Source organism: Hylobates moloch, unplaced genomic scaffold (assembly GCF_009828535.3).
Source record: "Hylobates moloch isolate HMO894 unplaced genomic scaffold, HMol_V3 SCAFFOLD_6, whole genome shotgun sequence".
In the NCBI taxonomy this organism is placed as follows: Eukaryota; Metazoa; Chordata; class Mammalia; order Primates; family Hylobatidae; genus Hylobates; species Hylobates moloch.
In genome coordinates this window covers 20,751,044-20,771,845 of record NW_026652281.1, presented here as the reverse complement: position 1 = coordinate 20,771,845, position 20,802 = coordinate 20,751,044, and the positions used below count along the sequence as shown (strand labels likewise).

The following is a 20,802-nucleotide window of genomic DNA, read 5'->3' as shown; positions in this document are numbered from 1 at the left end:
TTTTGAGGGTTCAAACACTCTGACAGGAGCACATACACTGTTTCACAAACTTCAAACAGGACTCAATCTAGATAAACAGGGAGCGTTTCATCTAAGCAGGCTTCAAAGGCAATGTTTGTTCAGACATCATTCATGACTTTTATTTCTTTGATGCGTCTGTCCCTAGTGATGGAAACTCTTATTTTTTTTTTGTTTGTTTGTTTTTAAGGAACTAAAGCATGAAAAGAAAGTGAAAAAGCTACAAACTGATTTGGCAACAGCTAAGCAAGAGGCTGCCATCACAGTTCTGGAACTCAATGAGAAGATAAAGACTCTATATGAAAGAAAGCCAGCCCCTAGAGGTCAGTATTACCACGTGACAGATCCATACGGGCCCATCAGCTGGGTGATGTATGTAGTTGTATTGGCAACGAAGCAAAAAAAACGAGGCCACAGGCCTGGTCTGACCTCTGTGTGGCACCAATAGAGACAGCACATGAACTACTAACTCCAGGCTGGATTCACTTTCACCTTGAGAGGGGCAGGGAATGAATAAGCGGTTTGCTCGTTAAGGGAAAGTCTGTGAGGCTGAAGAGCTAGACTGAAATAGATCTGAGAAGTGTCACCGGACAAGCTGGGTGGTAGTAGGGGGAGGGCAGGGCGTAAGAAGGAAGGCAGGCGCCTGCAGGGACTGGGCTCTGGAGTGAGACAGAGCTGTCTGAAAGCACAGGCTGACAGACTAGGGCATGGGGAATAGAAGACAATCTTCTTTTACCAATAGGCAAATGAACCAGAAACAAGCAAAGAAGGCTGCCTGGAGATGAAATCTGGGTAGTTCAGAAAATTGTTAATAGCCACATTGGTTCTGACTTTTTAAAAAAAGACTTCTCCAGCTAATAAATTATAAACACACCATTAGGCAACAAACAAGCAAACAACAAACAAAAAAAACCCAAATCTCAGACTGTTATTTTAGCAAGAATACTAGTTAACATTTAATACAGTACTATGGGCCAGGTATTTTGCTAAGCATCCCATGTCTATTTAAATCTAAGAATAACCTCTAAGGTAAGTACATTTAAGAATTCCCTAAAAATAATCAGAGGCTTAGAGATGTTCATTACCTTGCCACTGCACAAGCCACACTTGGAGAGTCAGCCTCTAGAGCAGCCGCTGACCATACCCTAGTGTGCCTTTCCCAGCTTTGGGAGACTCAGGGCATTCCCTCTGCTATGTCACAGTAATATCAAACTTCATTCCTGCCTGGTGAATCTCTTGCAAAGCTGTGGCTCCCTGGGAAAAATGTCTTCCTTTGATGTGTGCCACTCTTGCAAAGCCAGGAACATGCCATCATTCTTACTCTGGCTTCCTTTATTACTCATAAGTAATTGTGGGAAAAGGGGAGCAATGCGGAATCAAATGGAGGAGGAGGAAGCAGGTGTTCTGGTAGTTTCAGAAAGGGAGACACTCCCAGCACCCTAACTACATAGTAAAGCTTTTCATATGAATTTGGTTTTTATTTTCAATTTTGAATAGTGCTTTCCCAGGATTCAAATGCCATGTAACATTGTGAACTTGAAACACAGTTTTTTCTTTCAGTAAAACAACATAAAGGCAGTTTGTAAATTTGCTTTTACCAGCATGAAACCTAAAAGAATAAAATCCGTTAGAGAATATTATCCATTTGAAAGTCTTTATTCTGAGGCATTAGCCAGATTTTCCACTGCTTTCATTAGAAGAAACTGACAATGATTGTAGAGCACATTGGAGAAAGTTCCCCAGCTCGCTTAAGAGAAGCTTTCAACTTTTCAATTGCATTTTAAACCCGGTGCAAAAAAATGTATATATAATCGCAAGGTCTCTAATTCTTATTAGTTTCATTTTTTTCAATATTATTTACTGTATAATGACAATTTTGTCTCTTGGATATTTTGATAGGGCAAAATTTAAATAATACTGAGGGACTAGGACTCTAATGGCTTGGGAAAGGGCAGAAAACATTAAATCTTACCCTTTTTTTGCCCATTATTCTCTTTATTTTGTGGGCTTTTTTTTAAAACTACCTGTATAGAAAAACATGGGTATTTATGAACAGATGCAAATTTAAAATTTAAATAAAGCCAGTCATTGTAAGATCCATTATGGATCAACATAGTGATTTTCTTTTGGAGCTACATGTTGCTTCTCTTATTTGGTGGGGAAACTAAGTCAGTCGACTGACATGTAGCACTAAGATCCTAAATCAAATATTTGCACATTCTTCCTCTTCCACAGGCCCTTTGCAGCCTCACCCACATTCAATAGTCTGGGAGATTGTCAAGGCCATTGTGGTGCCAGAATAATATTAACTGGCATTCTCAGAAACCTTGGTCACCTTGGCCTCTGAATTCACTTCAGAATAAAGTGTGAAAAGATGTCCAGTAACTTTAACACACAGTGACCCCTATTTAATCACAGGACAATTAGGGCTGGCCCACCCCCACACACACATATTTCTGGACCTAGAACACCACCACTCCCCTGATTATCTTGTAAAATGTTTGTTTTGGGTTCTTAGACCTCTGTTTACAAATGAAAGATGCTCCAGTCATAATAGCTTAAGGAGAAAGGGTAATTTACCAGCACATGTAAACAAACCAAGAGAGAGCATTGCACTAGCCTTAGAGTAAGACGGATTCTAGTCTAAAGTACCATCAGGAAACTCTGTGTCACTCATCTCTGCTTCTCTCTAAAGATGGATTCCAGTCTAAAGTACCATCAGGAAACTCTGTGTCACTCATCTCTGCTTCTTTCTGCATTGAGACTTGATTCTCTCAGGCTAGATTTCAGAAGAGAATGGAAATATGGCCACAAGCAGCTATGGGCTGCCCTCCTTATCATATAATCTCCAGAGAAGAAAGAAAGCCGTTTCCCACTAGCTCTAGTTGGAAAGTGCAGAAAGAACTCAGTCCTAGCTTAGGTTGGGTACCCATCTGTGGATATGAACCAATCTTTGTGGCCAGGGCTGAGGAAATAAGGTTGGACAAACTGTGGCCATATCCCCACCACTGGGTGGCAGGGTAGAGGGAGTAAACGTGGGGAAGGAGAATGCTCCAGCTGGCAGCTCCCACCAAAAGCACAGCTGGATTAGGAGAAATCCACTTTCTTAAAGGAATATCTCACTACTGGAAAGGAGTGATAGGCAAAACCAATATCTCCTAGCCAGGCATGGTGATGCATCCCTGTAATCCCAGCTACTTGGGAGGCTGAGGCATGAGAATTGCTTGAACCTGGGAGGCAGAGGTTGCAGTGAGCTGAGATCGTGCCACTGCACTCCAGTCTTGGTGAAAGAGCAAGACTCTGTCTCAAAAAATAAAATGAAAATAAATTTAAAAAAAAAACACCTCCAATACACCTTCAGCTAGTGGTCAAGTTAAAATATAGTATAGGCTAGTCACGGTGGCTCACACCTGTAATCCCGGCACTTTGGGAGGCCGAGGTGGATGGATCGCCTGAGGTCAGGAGTTCGAGACCAGCCTGGCTAACATGGGGAAACCCCATCTCTACTAAAAATACAAAAATTAGCTGGATATGGTGGTGGGCACCTGTAATCCCAGCTACTCCAGAGGCTGAGGCAGAAGAATCGCTTGAACCTAGGAGGCAGAGGTTGCAGTGAGCCGAGATCGCACCACTGCACTCCAGCCTGAGTGACAGAGCGAGACTCGATCTCAAAAAATAAAACAAAATGTAGATACATACATATAGTGTAATACTTAATGAGCAACCCATACCATGGGTAATTGTTCTTTAAAAGTCGATTCTTCTCAATGAACAAAAGACCTTCATGATCTAAGAAATAAATCTCCAGTGGTATAATTTCAGACGCCATAATAAATATTTCAGACCCCATAATAAATAGAGAGTGAACCACTTTGGAAAAGGAGTCCCCTTCTAGCCCTCAGTAAGTGATACATGGCACCTACTCCGAAGGCTTGCTTTGTTGTAACAATTATATGGCAAGAAGGGAAAAAAAAGTGTTGATTCTAAGTGACATTTGTTACCTAGATTAATATTCAGCTATTTCTCCGTTATAGTTACAAACTGATGCTTACAGTTCTAACAAGCAGATTAATGAAATGTTTCCAAATCAATTAGAACTCCTTTTTACCTCTGTGTGATTTTTCCTTGTTTGGTTCATTTTCTAGGCAGTCTATAGGTCATTCAGGTCTGCCATTCAGGTCTTCTGATCAGAGGGATGTTCCAGAATATTAGGAATATTTTTAGGCATATTCATATTCAAATTAATGATACAGTGTGCTACCAAACTTCTTTCTTTTCAAAAACATAAACACAGTAAATTATTTCATTGGCAGTGTGCTTAAATTACCTCCAAGGAAATAAACGACTTAAGTCGATGGAAAGTTCAGCTGAAAAGAAAAGCCCCTTTATTACAAAACTGGCACAGCAGGAAACTTACTTACAGCTTGAGTGTTGTTTGTTGATTTTACTTTGTTCAAATAATCACAACCCAAGGCGGATTCCTTCCATCATTTCCACACCTGAAATGTTTACAGCTCTGTTTAGCAGAACTCAGTACTAACACCTACTGTATCCCTTCAAAGCTTGAGTCCACCTTTTGGTACACTTCAGTATGCAGGAAACTAAGGTTAAATTTTAAAACAATCCTTGTGGCCGGTCGTGGTGGCTCACACCTGTAATCCCAGCACTTTGGGAGGCCGAGGCGGGCAGATCATCTGAGGTCAGGAGTTCAAGACCAGCCTGGCCAACATGGTGAAACCCCATCTCTACTAAAAATACAAAAATTAGCCAGGTGTGGTGGTGGGTGCCTGTAATCCCAGCTACTTGGGAGGCTGAGGCAGGAGAATTGCTTGAACCTGGGAGGCGGAGTTTGCAGTGAGCCAAGACTGCACTATTGCACTCCAGCCTGGATGACAGAGCGAAATTCCGACTATCACACACACACACACAAAAACAACAACCATCCTTGTTTCCTTTCGCTTAAAAGGACAGTTACTTTGCAAAAGACCTTATTGACTGTGTCCTATTGTCGCTGCATGAGTATTTACTTGATCTGATGAAAATGCCTGCCTTTGACCAGAATATCAGGAACTTGGTTTATAGATTTCAAGCTAGCATACTTAAGGGAATGCATCCTTCTGAACTTCTTTCATTTAATTTCTTTTTTTCTCTCTCTCTTAATACACACAGCTACCAAATAAGGTGTCTAGCCTACACATGCACGTCCCCATTATCCCAATGAAAGTCCTGGCAACTCTAAAGTTATCTCTTTGTTTTACTCCCATTAAGGAGGTACTCCCCAGGTAGTGCTGGTACATCCCAGGGTAGGCTTATCCAAGACTCAATGTCTGAATCGAGCCAGCTACACTTTTGAGGGGAAGCCTGTAACAAGATTGACATTTTAGTGATTTTTCAGTGACACATAACTTTTTAAACACTAGACAACTTATCCCACTTATTTTAAGTATCAGACTACTGCTGTCCTACATTCTTGAGAAAGTCCGGAAATATATTTCTTTGCCAACACCCCAGAGCCAATTCTCATTAATATTTTAAAGTGTATCTTTTATCATGATGCCCACCCCTAGGCACTCAGCTCAAACCTTCTCTCTCTTGCAAAATTCTTTTTACCTCTCCACCTGCAAAATTCCTCAGGATCAAAGTTCCTATGGCAACTAGGTGTTAGGAAAAGAGGGATTTGGGGGTGATAAAAATGTTCTGGAATTAGATATAGCAATAGTTGCACGGTATTTTTAATATAGTAAAGCCACTGAACTGTACACTTTAAAATGGTTAACTTGGTGAATTTTATGTTATGTGAACTTTATCTCCATTAGAAAATAAAAAAACAGTGATTAAAGCAATCCTCACTAACACTGACTAACAACCCTGCCAAGTGTAAGTGTATTTTAAAGAAAGTTCATTGGGCCTAAATAAAATCTTGAGTTGGCAGCATTCCAAGCATTTAGAGAGAAGTCATATTAATATTTATTGGAATAAGACTAGGCTTGAATAGTTGTCCACTCGTGTGTAGGTCTGTTGAACAATGTCACCTTTTCCTCTTCTAATTTCTCCCAGCCTAGCTCTTTCAAAGCTGTTATTCCCCAGACTAGCAACCGATTATTTGACCAAGAGTTCTACAGGTAACCTTCTTTCACCACTGAAAACAGGTATTTGTTTTACCAGTCTACCTAGGGTTTTCTAAGAAAGTAACTAGTCTGGTCTTGGAATTTCACTGTTTCAGATGCTGGGACTTCATCAAAAACCACTGCTCAGCATCATCAGACTTTATGGAGCTCAGGTTGATATGTAGTCAAAAGCACAAACAGTGTTCTTGCACTCCCTGCTCCCTACTCTCTACTATGTCCAAGAGTGCTATTGCCTTGACAGAAAATGACAAGAACTTCTGAAAACAAAAGGCAGAGATGTCTCCCCCACAGGAATCATTATCCCACCATTTGCAGGAAGGAATTTACTTTTACAGCACTACCACTGAATTTTCAGATACAGAAGCTACACCAAGATGGGATATTTTGCATTTAGACCAATACACACCAGACATTAACAGCAGGAAAAAATAAGAGAGCATAGGAGTGATCAGTTAAAGGTGTATTTTCTAAATATGATAAATTCCTAAGGAGTTTTGATATTTGCCTCATAGAAATAGCTCATATTTAACTAAAAAGTTAAATGTTAAAAAATCTATAGGTCTCATTCAGAGATTGCCTGTTAGTTATCTCTTCCTTTGTCCATTGAAAGTATTTTCCTGAAGTAGAGCCACTATATCCCTAAACCAAAATCTTCTTCCTGATTTCAGAAGTTCCCACAAGGATAAGCATCTGTTTCAGGAGTCCCTGCAGAGCTTAGAGATTTATTGCACAGAAGATCCCAGGAATGTTACTTCTTCCAGCTGGAGACTGTGGCCTAATTCAATATGTACAAATTTAGTGTGATTGTGATTTTCAAAATGTCATTTTAGAGACCTATAGGATTAAATAGCACTGAGGTAAAAACTAAGCATTGATCAGGACTTTGTTGGTTGCCAAGTGACAGAAACCAAAATGAAACTAGTTGAAGCAGGAAAGGGATGTATGAGCTGCTAAGGCTGGCAAGGAGGTTGAACTGCAGGCTTTCTAGACTGCTCCCATGGCCCCTCCTTGCTTATTGACCCCACGGGGACTACTGCAGGCACGGAAAGGGAAAGGGTCCCTTGGCTGTCCAGGCTTAACAGTTGATAGTGAACATTTGTTGTTTCTACTCAGAACCGCTTCCCCCTTCTTTCAGTAACAGAGGCATGATTTCTGTTACTGAAAGAAGAGGCCAAGGCAGGGGGATCACAAGGTCAGGAGATCGAGACCATCCTAGCTAACATGGTGAAACCCCGTCTCTAATAAAAATAAAAATAAAAAAATTAGTCGGGCGTGGTGGCGGGTGGCTGTAGTCCCAGCTACTCAGGAGGCTGAGGCAGGAGACTGGCATGAACCCGGGAGGCGGAGCTTGCGGTGAGCTGAGATCACACCACTGCACTCCAGCCTGGGCGACAGAGCAAGATTCCGTCTCAAAAAAAAAAAGAAGAGGGAAGAGACTGCATCTCAAAAAAAAAAAAAAAAAAAAAAAAAAAAAAAATACAGAAAGCTATCTTACATCATTATCAAATTCTTTTTTTTCCTTAGGTAGTTAGCACTGGCTTATAGTACTTGCAATCAAGGAACATTAATTCACACCCAACTCCAGGTAACAGAGCTTCCTTCTCACAGTCTACAAAGAAATCTCACAGAAGGAATTTGATTTCCCTGCTCATATCACTTTCTTACTCCTTAGATCAATTACTGTGGCCAAGGCAATGGGATATTATCCTGGACCACACCTGAGTCATGTGCCAGAGGTGAAGGGCTTTGGAGTGTTATCAGATAAAAGAAGATGGGGAAGCTTTCTGGATAGAAGACAAAATACACCTCTCACTATGCCCTCTAACCTGTTTTAGTTAAACCTTATAAACTTGGAGAAGAGAACCATTTTATCTTGTTTTACCAGTCTTGTCTTGTTTTATCTTGTCAGGAAAGTACAAAATTTCTCTTCTTTTTTTCTCCCTATCATTTTTACACTACTTATTTAGGTCCTTCCTTTGTGAGAGGTCTGGAAATCTATTTATTTTGTAATTAACAAAGGGCAAAAAGATCTACCCTGAAATTTTTGGTTGGGGTCCAGTGTTTTCTAACTACACCAGCTGTGGGAATTCAATGATGTCAAAGTCCCCTCCCTCCTTTGTTTATAAGACTAATTTTGGAATTATACCATTATCAGGAAATGGTGTTCCCTTCCTTCTGTCCATTCCTTAGCAATGGTACTTTTTGTTTGTTTGTTTTAAAAAAAAAAAAAAGTCTTCTTGCCTCTCTATCCAGAGAGGTTGGATGAAGGGCAAGCACCAGCTAAATGTCAGACAAAGCACGAAGGAATTGGAGCTTGACCAATTTCAAAGGTTTCGTTCTTAGCTACAGAGACTGCTCTGATTACCTGAAGGGCATGTACTGCTTGGGAATGCTGCTAAATAGCTCAGACTGGAGCTGGGGAGGAAGATACTTCCTTTCAGGATATTTGCAGAACAGTCTTGGGCACTCCTTTGTCAAACATCAGCAGATGGACATCAATTTGTCAACATAAGCTGAACTGGAGACTTTGGGGTTGCAAACAATTGGCAGCCAGCTGTCAATAGTGGAGCAGCTGTCCCTGGTATAAACCACTTGTTGACAAAGTAGAAAAAGTGAATGATGTTCTCTCCTGTAGCTCCCCAGAAACCTCACTATTATTTTATTTAGTAATTCAGTGTTTCCTGATAGCAGGTTAAGGATAGAGATTAGCGGCCGGGCGCGGTGGCTCAAGCCTGTAATCCCAGCACTTTGGGAGGCCGAGGCGGGCGGATCACGAGGTCAGGAGATCGAGACCATCCTGGCTAACACGGTGAAACCCCGTCTCTACTAAAAATACAAAAAATTAGCCGGGCGAGGTGGCGGGCGCCTGTAGTCCCAGCTACTCGGAGAGGCTGAGGCAGGAGAATGGCGTGAACCCGGGAGGCGGAGCTTGCAGTGAGCCGAGATCGCGCCACTGCACTCCAGCCTGGGCAACAGAGCGAGACTCTGTCTCAAAAAAAAAAAAAAAAAAAGGATAGAGATTAGCTACATTAGTCATATGAATATATTTGGAGGAAAGAGTAGATTTCTAGGGAGCTTGAGCTTATCAAATCAAATTTAGAAAGGATGCACAAAACCAAATCCTGCTGGACAAGCGGGAGACTTCTGTTTGAAGGCACAGGATTTATTTCTGGCCAGTGGGATAATGTTATATGTATCTAATATGTATATTAGACATATAACTCTGTGCATTATGGTAATCTATGTGTATATGGTAATTTACTATGGTGTTCTAAAGATACACTGGCTTGGACCAGATTACCCTACTATGCCTCTAAATTCCTCAATTAAATAAAGCCATAATTTGATATTTGCCAAAGAACATATGATTAAAAAGAAAAAAATGTAAGAGGAACAGCATTCATTGTTCCTTAGTTGCCTCGTATGCAGCTGGATCCTAGAAGAAGTGTATTAACTCAGGCAAGCATAAGGAACGGGTCTGGCAAAACTGAAAACGTTACTGCTCTTCTGCACGTGCTCTTCTTAATCCCAGAAACTGTGGCTATAAATGTCCCCGACTCCCCAGTTTTCCACTAAGACCTGGAAGTCCTGCCATGCCAAGCTATCATCTGAATCTGGGCACACCGATAGAGCATCTGCTCTATAAAGATGGCCAAGACATGTTCCAGGGGCAACTTTTTTCCCTGGCTTTCCTGGTAAATAAGGAAGGAGCCCCGTTCCTATTCTAGAGAACTTTGAATAGAACTTGGCAAACAAAGCAAGGAGGAGCCCTCAGTCACAGACTGAACTTGTATTATTATACAGTTGACCCTTGAACAACATAGGTTTGAATTGTGCTGGTCTACTTATACCCAGATTTCCTTCTGCCTCTGCCACCCCTGAGATGACAAGACCACCCCTCCTCTTCCTCCTCCTCCTCAGATGCTGAGGATGAAGATCTTGGATCCATTTTTCTACTTAATGGATACTAAATATGTTTTCTCCTCCTTATAATTTTCTGAATAACATTTCCTTTTCTCTAGATTACTGTATTATAAGAATACAGTATATGATACATATAACACATAAAATTTGTGTTAACCAGCTGTTTATGTTATCAGTAAAGCTTCTAGTCGACAGCAGGCTATTAGTAGTTCAGTTCAGTTTTGGGGGTGTCAAAAGTTATATATGAATTTTTAACTGTGCAGGAGGTCAGCAACCTTAACCCCTATGTTGTTCAAGGGTCAACTGTAAATTGATTGATTGTAACTCGAAAAGGTAGATTGCTGAGGCCAAGGAAATGAAAGGATGCAAAGAGAGATGGGAAGAGAAATACATGTATGCTTCAGGAATAAACGAAAACAAGAATTGTTACCAGTCCTCAAAGGCAGAACAAGTATTTACAAGACAGATCAAGGGGAGAAAACTTAGCTCTATAGAATCTCTATGTTATAATCTATATTATCTTAACTCTTAAAAAGGCTGGGTGTGGTGTCTCACACCTATAATCCCAGCACTTTGGGAGGCCGAGGCAGGCCGATCACTTGAGGTAGGCAGTTTGAGACCAGCCTGGCCAAAAGGGGGAAACCCTGTCTCTACCAAAAAATACAAAATTTAACTGGGTGTGGTGGTGCATGCCTGTAATCCCAGCTACTCTGGAGGCTGAGGCATGAGGATCACTTGAACCCAGGAGGCGGAGGTTGCAGTGAGCGGAGATCGCGCCACTGCACTCCAGCCTGGGTGACAGAGAGACTCTGTCTCAAAAAAAAAACAAACAAAAAAATCCCCAAATATATAAGGCAATAGGATGGCAAAATTCTTGATCACACTAGGCTGTCTATAATAGGATTCTGACTTCAGGGAAATGTCTCATCCTCTAAGTTGACTCATAATACATCAACCTATTTGAAAAACAATGCCTTCCAGTCCCTTTGTCCCAGCTGACCAGAACAATTTTGATGGCTCTTCAGAGTAAATAGGTTTTTGTAACTTTGGATGAGTGCCAAAACCTCTGGAACATTTCTGACAAAATGTAGTTAATTTTCAATATGCTTTTGTTTCATTTTTGTAAGGTTTTGCCACAACCAGACATTATTCATTTTCATTTTCAATTATGTATAACATTAATTAATTCATAATTTTTATTTACTATTTTTTTTTGTTTTGAGATAGAGTTTTGCTGTCACCCAGGCTGGAGTGCAGTGGCACGATCTCGGCTCACTGCAAGCTCCGCCTCCTGGGTTCATGCCATTTTGCTGCCTCAGCCTCCCGAGTAGCTGGGACTACAGGCACCCGCCACCATGCCCAGCTAATTTTTTGTATATTTATTAGAGACAGGGTTTCACCATGTTAGCCAGGATGGTCTCGATCTCTTGACCTCGTGATCCACCCACCTGGGCCTCCCAAAGTGCTGGGATTACAGGCGCGAGCCACTGCGCCTGGCCTTGTTTACTATTTTTAGAGATTAACAAACTTTCAACATGAGAAGTCCTTTAAAATACATATTTTTAATTTTCAATTTTTAATACCTTATATATCTATTGAGATTGTATTGTTAGATCTAAAAGTCAGGACAGCCGGGTGCAGTGGCTCCCTCCTGTAATCCCAGCACATTGGCAGGCCAAGGTGCATAGATCACTTGAAGTCAGGAGTTCGAGACCAGCCTGGCCAAAATGGTGAAACTCCGCCTCTACTAAAAATACAAAAATTAGCCAGGCGTGGTGGTTGGTGCCTGTAGTCCCAGCTACTCGGGAGGCTGAGGCAGGAGAATCACTTGAACCTGGGAGGCAGTGGTTGCAGTGAGCCGAGATCACACCACTGCCCTCCAGCCTTGACAATAAAGTGAGACTCTGGCTCAAAAAAAAAAAGTGAGGACATCACTTGACATAAATTCTGACATATAAATTTACATTCATACTCAAAGATATTTGAAATCAGGACCATGCTCCTGAATACTAGATCTAGTATCACTATACTTCTGATTCAAATAGGATTGCATGAGAAAATGGAAATGCCACGTTTATTTAACTGTTCTCATTTATGGATGTTAACCACTAAGTGTCACGTAGTCATAGAAGCAAAAGTTAGAATTGAACATACTAACTTTTAATAGAATATACTTAAGTCCACAAATCTAAGAGATTGTCAAAGAAATTGAGGGAAATACACAGCTGATTACTTTGAATGTGAGAATCAGTGCTTAGTTTTATTAATTGTAACAGAAGAAGACAAAGTATTTAAACCAGACCTTATATAATCCATCTATCTTGATGCTATGAACAAAATTTCCAGATACAAGGGGCTAATCTTTTCTTTTTCATAGCCATAACTTTTCCTTGTAAGTCCCAAGAGAGAGTCAATAATTGAATTTCAGAAAAGATGACCTTCTTTTGAGGTTGTTTTTGATCTGAAGCCAAAGGGAGGTAATTTATTTAGCAGAAGCTGTGGGTTCTAAACAAAGATACATATGTAGAAATAATGGCAAACAAAATAAATTACCTTAATTTATTCATCAATAAAGCAGTATCAAGATGCTAAGAATTCACATCAGAATAAATTCTCATGGGAATGGAAACTGGTTTGAGGTTTTCTTTTTTCCTTTTTCATGAGCACATGCTGCTGAGCGCTTTTATTTCTGTTATATAAAAAAAGCTTCCATCCTTTCAAAACATTGCTGAAGAAAACTGATAGATCTACGAGTCTTCTGTTGCCTCAATTATATCGGCTTTCCTTTTGGTTAATGTAATCTAAGGCAATAAATAAGTAAATATTCTTATCCCTTTTAAATGACTGATTTCTCATGCATATTTCTTTTTCTTTTCTTTTCTTTTCCTTTCTCTTTTTTTTGAGACAGAGTCTTGCACTGTCCCCAGGCTGGAGTGCAGTGGCACCATCTCGGCTCACTGCAACCTCTGCCTCCCAGGTTCAAGCAATTCTCCTGCCTCAGCCTCCCCAGTAGCTAGGCTTACAGGAGTTCGCCACCATGCCCTGCAAATTTTTGAATTTTTAGTAGAGACAGGGTTTCACCATGTTGGCCAGGCTGGTCTCCAACTCCTGACCTCAAGTGATCTGCCCGCCTTGGCCTCCCAAAATGCTGCGATTACAGGCGTGACCCACCACGCCTGGCCCACATGTCTATTTCTGTCTTGGTTAAATTTTATTTATATTATTCCTGGATTTATTACATGCATCTATTATAGTAAACACTCTTTTAAAATTAAGTGCTTATGAGAATTAAGCAAGAGTGAAAAAAATCTTGATTGAACTTCGAATCAAGGAGGGGGAAAACAAAATAAATCAATATACTAAAGAATTAAAATCCACAAGAAATAAGCAAAATCCAAACCTAACTGAAATATAAGGCCGGTGGCAGTGGCTCACCCCTGTAATCCCTGCACTTTCGGAGACCGAGGTGGGCAGATCACCTGAGGCCAGGAGCTCGAGACCAGCCGGACCAACATCGTGAAACACCATCTCTACTAAAAATACAAAATTAGCCGGGCATGGTGGTGTGTGCCTGTAATCCCAGCTACTTGGGACGCTGAGGCAAGTGGAGGTTGCAGTGAGCTAAGATCACGCCATTGCACTCCAGCCTGAGTAACAAGAGTGAAACTGTCTCAAAGAAAAAAAAAAAAGAAAAGTGATAATAGTAGCTCTTATGCAACTACAGGGAATTCTCCCTCAAGGCATCACTCTGCTCCGTACCTGCAGGCGTCACATCATTTCCTCTTTCTAGATTGTCTTAAACCTTACTCCCACCCCATCTGCTTTGTCTTCAGATCTTTCTTAAAGGAAGTCTTTTGTGACTGTCTCCATCACCACTACCACCTCCCACCCTTTTTCTGGCCTTCTCATGAGTTATACACCCATAAACCTTGTGCATATGACAATCAGAATATCTATTATAGATATCTTTTTGCTTTGCTTTTCATTTATTATCAATGTACTGTAGGTTTCTTGAAGAGAAACAAAGATGATGTCTTATTTCTCTTTGTATTCATGGCCTATCTCAGTGCCTGATGCTGGATAGTCATAAGATGTTGGATAGATGGATATTGAATAAACCTTAATGGAATTGTGTCTTTGTGTACTGTTGTTTAATACGTTTATTAATTGTGAAGTGACAAAGAGAATTTGCTTATGAAATGAAAACATGTAAAGGGACCTGAGTGGCAGATTTACCAGGGAACAGATTGTACTTTCAGATTGCCAGTGATATTCATGGGATCCCTAGACAGCTGCTGGCTCCCAGGTTTAAGAATATTATCAAATCCTGAGATTGGTTTGGAAGATTGAAACCGCTTTTCCAAAGATTATGACAGCCAGAGAAATCTAGCATGGTTGACTCCATCTTGCTTTTAGCCTCATAGGCTGGCATTCTTGCTCATTCCTGGATGTAGGCCAAGCTAATCATGGCCTGCAGGCTGCATGCGGCAGCCCAGGATGGTTTTGAATGTGGCCCAACACAAATTCGTAAACTTTCTTAAAACTATGAGACTTTTTTGCAATTTTTTTTTTTTTTTTTAGCTAATCAGCTATTGCTAGTGTTAGTGTATTTTATGTGTGACCCAAGACAATTCTTCCAGTGTGACCCAAGGAAGCCAAAAGATGGGACACCTCTGGTTTAACTTGAAAGCAAGGATGATAATAGCCCCTCCCTAGAACTGATCCCTTCCTCATTCCTGGATTGAAACCATCTTTATAAGACTAATGAAAGACCACAAGATTAGGATTATGTGAGGGACCTGCCTTTCTATAATCTCTTGCTGCTCAGGAGTCATGTGACTAGAAGTCACAAGACTTGTGACTATCCCAGTTGCCCCTGTAGGTAACATCACTATTATAAAACCTATGATTGGCCTTTTGAGATGTTTTACAGATTTTTGCATTCTGGCAACCAACTAACCCCACCTGGACCCATGATTCATGACTCAACTGGTCCTGTGACCCCCACCTAGAGGCAGACTCAGCACACAAGGACCACTTTCCATACCCCTTTGATTTTATCCCCAACCAATCAGCAGTATCTATTCTCTAGTCCCCTGCCTACCAAATTATCCACAAAAACCCTAGCCTCTGAGTTCTTGGGGAGGCTGATTTGAGTAATAACTCTTCTGTGTGGCTAGCCTAGCACTAATTAAACTCTTTCTTTACTGAAATACCACAGTCTCAGTGAATTGGCTTTGTGCAGTGGGCAGAAAGAACTCATCAGGTGACCACATTATTAGACTGATTTTGACTTATCTCTAACTGTGTTATATTATGACTTTTCATTTCACTAGCTCAACTCATATATAGATGGCACATGTATTTAGAGGGCTTGTAATCTATAGCTCAGTGTTCAAATCAGAGCTTTGTCACTAAGTTGGCCAATCCTGTAAAACTGAACTGAACATTAATTCCAAAGTCCTTTCTATTCTACTCTTTTTTTTTTTTTTTTTTTTTTTTTTGAAGACAGAGTTTCGCTCTTGTCGCCCAGGCTGGAGCGCAGTGGCATGGTCTTGGCCCACTGTAACTTCCGCCTCTTGGGTTCAAGCAATTCTCCTGTCTCAGCCTCCCAAGTAGCTGAGATTATAGGTGTCCACCACCACACCAAGCTAATTTTTGTATTTTTAATACAGATGAGGTTTTACCATGTTGACCAGGCTGGTCTTGAACTCCTGACCTCAGGTGATCCACCCACCTCAGCCTCCCAAAGTGCTGGGATTACAGGCATGAGCCACCATGCCCAACCTCTATTCTACTCTTTAAATTGGTTGGCCTCCCTACCCCAGTTGGCAGGCTGGGCCAGCACCTGGCCCCTGTATTGGCATGCCTATCCCTTCAGCCACTTTGAACCTGTCCATTCTGCACACCTCTTTCTGAACTCTTCCTGACCTCCTCTGGCCATGCCACTGGTCAACAGTTTTATAAATTTTTTTTTTTGGATCCAATATTCAAGGTAACTTTTCTGGTTCTTACTGCATTCCTTAACTAATCAGTATGTCCCTTGATGGATGTTTGCTTCCAGCTGTTTTAGGTAATACCCTGCCCAATTCTGGTCTAGTCCTTAGTGTTGTCTCCTATGTGGTCTGATGTTCCCACCAAATTGATCTGGATCTCACAGATACGAAGATCTCTTGTCCACGTATGGTGGCTCACACTTGTAATCCCAGCACTGTGGGAGGCCAAGCTGGAGGATGGCTAGAGCCCAAGAGTTTGAGACCAGACTAGGCAGGATAGTGAGACCCCATTTCTACAAAAATTTTAAAAAAATAGCTGGGTGTGGTGGTGCATGCTTGTAGTTTCAGCTACTCAGGAGGCTGAAATGGGAGGATCACTTGAGCCTGGGTGGTGGAGGCTACAGTGAGATGTGATTTTGTGACTTTCCCAGTTGCTCCTGTAGATAAGCATCATTATTGTAAAACCTAAGATGGGTGTTTTGAGATGCCACTACACTCCAGCCTGGGCAACAGAATGACAGTGAGAGACCGTGTATTAAAAAAAAAAAAAAAAGGGGGGGGCTTAGGAATTTAACCTTCATTGGTCTGGCTCAAGTCCACTGTTGCTTACCTTCATCTAGCCATCTAGAGCTTCATTATCTAATCTCTGATCCTTTGCAGATAGTCTCATAATTTCTTTTCTTTAACCAACTCAGTGCTTTACACTTAAGACAGGTTAATGATGTAGGAAGACACCTTTGGGAACATCATTTTCATAGTCAAAAATTCCTCCATGGATTCCCATTGCCTGTGAAATAAAATTTATATATCTTAGCCTGACATTCAGGGCCCTCTATGAACTAACCTCAACATTTATTTCTAGATTTCTTTCTTTTTTTTTTTTTTTTTTTTTTTTTCCGAGACGGAGTCTTTCTCTGTCCCCCAGGCTGGAGTGCAGTGGCGCGATTTCGGCTCACTGCAACCTCCACCTCCTGGGTTCACGACATTCTCCTGCCTCAGCCTCCCAAGTAGCTGGGACTACAGGCGCCTGCCAACACGCCCGGCTAATTTTTTGTAATTTTAGTAGAGACGGGGTTTCACTGTGTTAGCCAGGATGGTCTCGATCTCCTGACCTTGTGATCCGCCCGCCTCGGCCTCCCAAAGTGCTGGGATTACAGGCTTGAGCCACAGCTAGATTTATTTCTTAAAACTTTCTTTCTTATACTCATATTCCCTGTCTCCGTCATTTGCCCGAAAAAACATCTGGTGGAAACTATCTATCTCTGTTCTCCACTGCTACCTGGTTGGTTTCACTTTGTTTGCATGGTTATAGATCTCAGATGAACATATAATTTTGCTCAGCAAAACAGCCATGATTTTTTCCCCATAGATTGCTTTCTCACTATTCTGTACCCTCACACTTCTCTTCAAACTTCTCTCTTCATCCCCTATATGTACACCCAGGAAAATGACCTTACTTGTTTGTTTGTTTTGAGACAGAGTCTTGCTCTGTCGCCCAGGCTGGAGTGCAGTGGCGTGATCTTGGCTCACTGCAACCTCAGCCTCCCGAGTTCAGGCTGTTCTCCTTGTCTCAGCCTCCAAAGTAGCTGGGATTACAGGTGCCTGCCACCGCTCCTGGCTAATTTTTGTATTTTTTAGTAGATACAGGGTTTTGCCATGTTGGCTGGGCTGGTCTTGAACTCCTGACCTCAGGTGATCCGCCTGCCTTGGCCTCCCAAAGTGCTAAGATTATAGGTGTGCACCACTATGCCCAGCCAAAAATGACCTTACTTATGACTCATTGGGAGTACCCAAGCCATCCGTGAGGGATTCTTATTTTTTATCTTTCCGCTACCAAATCTAAATTCTTGCTTCTTCACTTGTGTTCTCCTAATTGCTTTTTGTTAGAGTGGAGAAAGGGTGCCTCCTCCCATTCAAGGTCTCTCGTTCCACCTAGTGCTCCAGACTCATCATTCTCATCTTTCCAGTGATGTACGTATTTGCCTCATCTCATGCATGCATCATATACTCCTCTTTACTAGCTCATTACTATCTGCACAGGAACATGTTGGTATTTCACATCTCTGTACAAACTTCCTTCGATGCCTCATTTCTCAGTCTCTTTGTCCCACTCTCACCTTAGAATAAGGTCAACATATTGAAAAGATTATCTCCACACACTATCTTCACTTCTTCACCTCCCTCTCATTTGCTGTTTAATCCACCACATTCTGGTTCTTTCTACTCCATCTAGATGATGGTATTCAACTAACAGTGCTCTTATGTATGGCATTTACTATCTTTTAGCTTACCTAACAATTTTTGTCTATTTCTTCCCATTGGACCACAAGCTCTTCGAGGGTATATATTACGTCCTCAGCATATTTGTATCCTCCCACAGTACCCAGTACTGCTGCCTTGCATAAAGAAAGGCAGAAAACTTTGGGTTTTTATCAGAGTACTATTAACAGGAATGGAAATGAAAGATGTTGTGCAAATTACTAAGTCTAAAAAAAAGCCAAGAGGCTATAAAGAATGTTGGTTACAATAATTATCATTTGAAGATTGTTATGTGCTTATGTCATAATCAAATTGTAAATTATCTGATGCTATCATATACTTGAAGCAGTGGAGAAAGCCCTAAAATTAGAGACTAAACATCATAGAAACACATGATTTCAAAAGAAAAGGTAGACAATCCTGAGATAATTAAGGTGCTATTGTTTGTTGTTTTGTTACCATGTAATTCTGATTACATGAGAAAGATTAACTCCTGGATGGAACTAGCAGAACAGAAAAATACAGATGTAGTTATTTCTAAATTTATAGAGAAATTGGTTTAGTATCTAAGATGCTGACATTAGTTGAGCTGTAGCGTGGATTCAAAATGCCTTTAAAAAATCTATGTGAACTCAAAATGTGTTTCCATTATAATCAGAAGTATGTATGTACATTTCAGGTATGTAGGTGATGTGGAAGAAATTTTAAATTTTATCTTTGTGAGCTCTAATGGTTCACTTGGCAACTGGCATGCAGTCCTCTGACATCATTTTCTCATTGTTGACTAGTTTTATGAAGATGTGGCATTGTTCTAGAGAGAAATTGAATAATTATGAATTTAAATACAGTACTCAGAAATCTGTGTTATAGTTGGCCAAATGTGCAAATAAAGATTTTATTTTATTTTTAAATGCAAGAGCTGGTTAAATAGAAACACATAGCTCAGGGTTAGGAAGAGAAACAGTATAGAGTAGGTTTGTATGAAAATAAAAGAACAGAGAAAATAAGGCTCTCCATTGTCTCGAGTGACACAGAATTGGCAGTAATCCAAATACCACAGGAGACAAGATTAATATTAAGTATATCTGTCAACATCCTGTTTGAAAATCTCAGCCAGGATCGGAGGTATCTGAAAACATCCAAAGGGGGTTTCGCCTAAGAATGAGTCATAGTCTCCATAGCAGAAAGCCCTAAAATATCAGTATCGGGTGTTAGAAGTCAAGCAGACCTTAGCTATCATCTTGTCCAATCCCATGTTTTACAGATGAGAAAACTGGGGTCCAGACAACCCTCTCTCCACCCAGCTACACTGGCAGGCACCATGAAGTAATGAACAGAATATGGATTTGGAACTCTACAGAATTAGGACCAGATCCCAGCTCAGTCACTCAGACAAGTCCCTTACTATCTCTGAGCCTCAATTTCCTCAACTTTAATATGAGAATCAAAATAGCTACTTTGCAAGGTGGTTGTGAGATTGGGAGCAATGCACATACAAGGCATCTGACACATAGAGAATCAACAAATGCTAGGTCTTATTGCCCATAGTCCTAGGATTAGTAACAGAACAAGGACACCCACTGCAATCCAAGTGTGTTCTCACTATACCTTTAGAGATCCCCAGTCAGTAGACCTCTTCCAAAAAGAGGGGAAGGGGAGGAGTTATTACACTCTTCTATAAACATGTAGGCCTTTGATAATCTGGAAATATCAAATGAGCCAGTATCGTATAAAATGCCAACTAGAACTTACTAACTTTTCCAAAACATCAACATGACAAAGGATAGTTTAACATAAGGGGCAGAAATCTGATAAACATTTATAAATACAGCCCAACGAACCTTTCTGAACTGAATCGTTCATACTTAAGTATGTGTGGGGATGGGGTGTCAATGTTGCATATATATATATATATATATATACCAAACCAGGTTTTGTAAGTTATACAATAGCCTATTTTTTAAAAATTCAGCAATAATACATTAATTTATCTAACATTTAAGACAGACCTCCTGTATCTAAAATAAAAGTTGAAATTAAAGAAAAAACATCTCACGCCAAATTAAAACTAAACTTGGGGGGGAAAAAATCCAAACCTTTAAAGATTGAATGAATTATAGCAAAGAGATAAAGGAAAATTGCTTAAGCCTTTGCAGTTTGTAAAAGAGTGAGACAAAGCTGAAATGTTTGTTTGTTCTAATTACCTATCTCCATTGCAGGTGTATATGACATGGAAATACAGGCCCTGCTACTTAAAGGATAGACTTAATGACTCATTGGCAATCTGATTGCTCAGATACTTTAGTCCTATCTAATTTTTTTTTTTTTTTTTTTTTTTTGAGACGGAGTCTTGCTCTGTCACCAAGGCTGGAGTGCAGTGGCATGATCTTGGCTCACTGCAAGCTCTGCCTCCCGGGTTCATGCTATTCTCCTGCCTCAGCCTCCCGAGTAGCTGGGACTACAGGCACCTGCCACCA

General features: G+C 40.8%; 1 protein-coding gene across 3 annotated transcripts in view; it reads left to right on the top strand.

Annotated features, from left to right (window-relative positions):
- CCDC192 (coiled-coil domain containing 192) overlaps nucleotides 1-20,802 on the top strand; it is a 257,820-nt gene that overhangs the window by 190,656 nt on the left and 46,362 nt on the right. For all 3 annotated transcript variants that reach the window (XM_058440533.1, XM_032156534.2, XM_058440532.1), the window contains one exon: nucleotides 209-341. In XM_058440533.1, coding sequence (XP_058296516.1) covers nucleotides 209-341 — 133 coding nt within the window. The remainder of the gene's footprint in view (nucleotides 1-208; nucleotides 342-20,802) is intronic.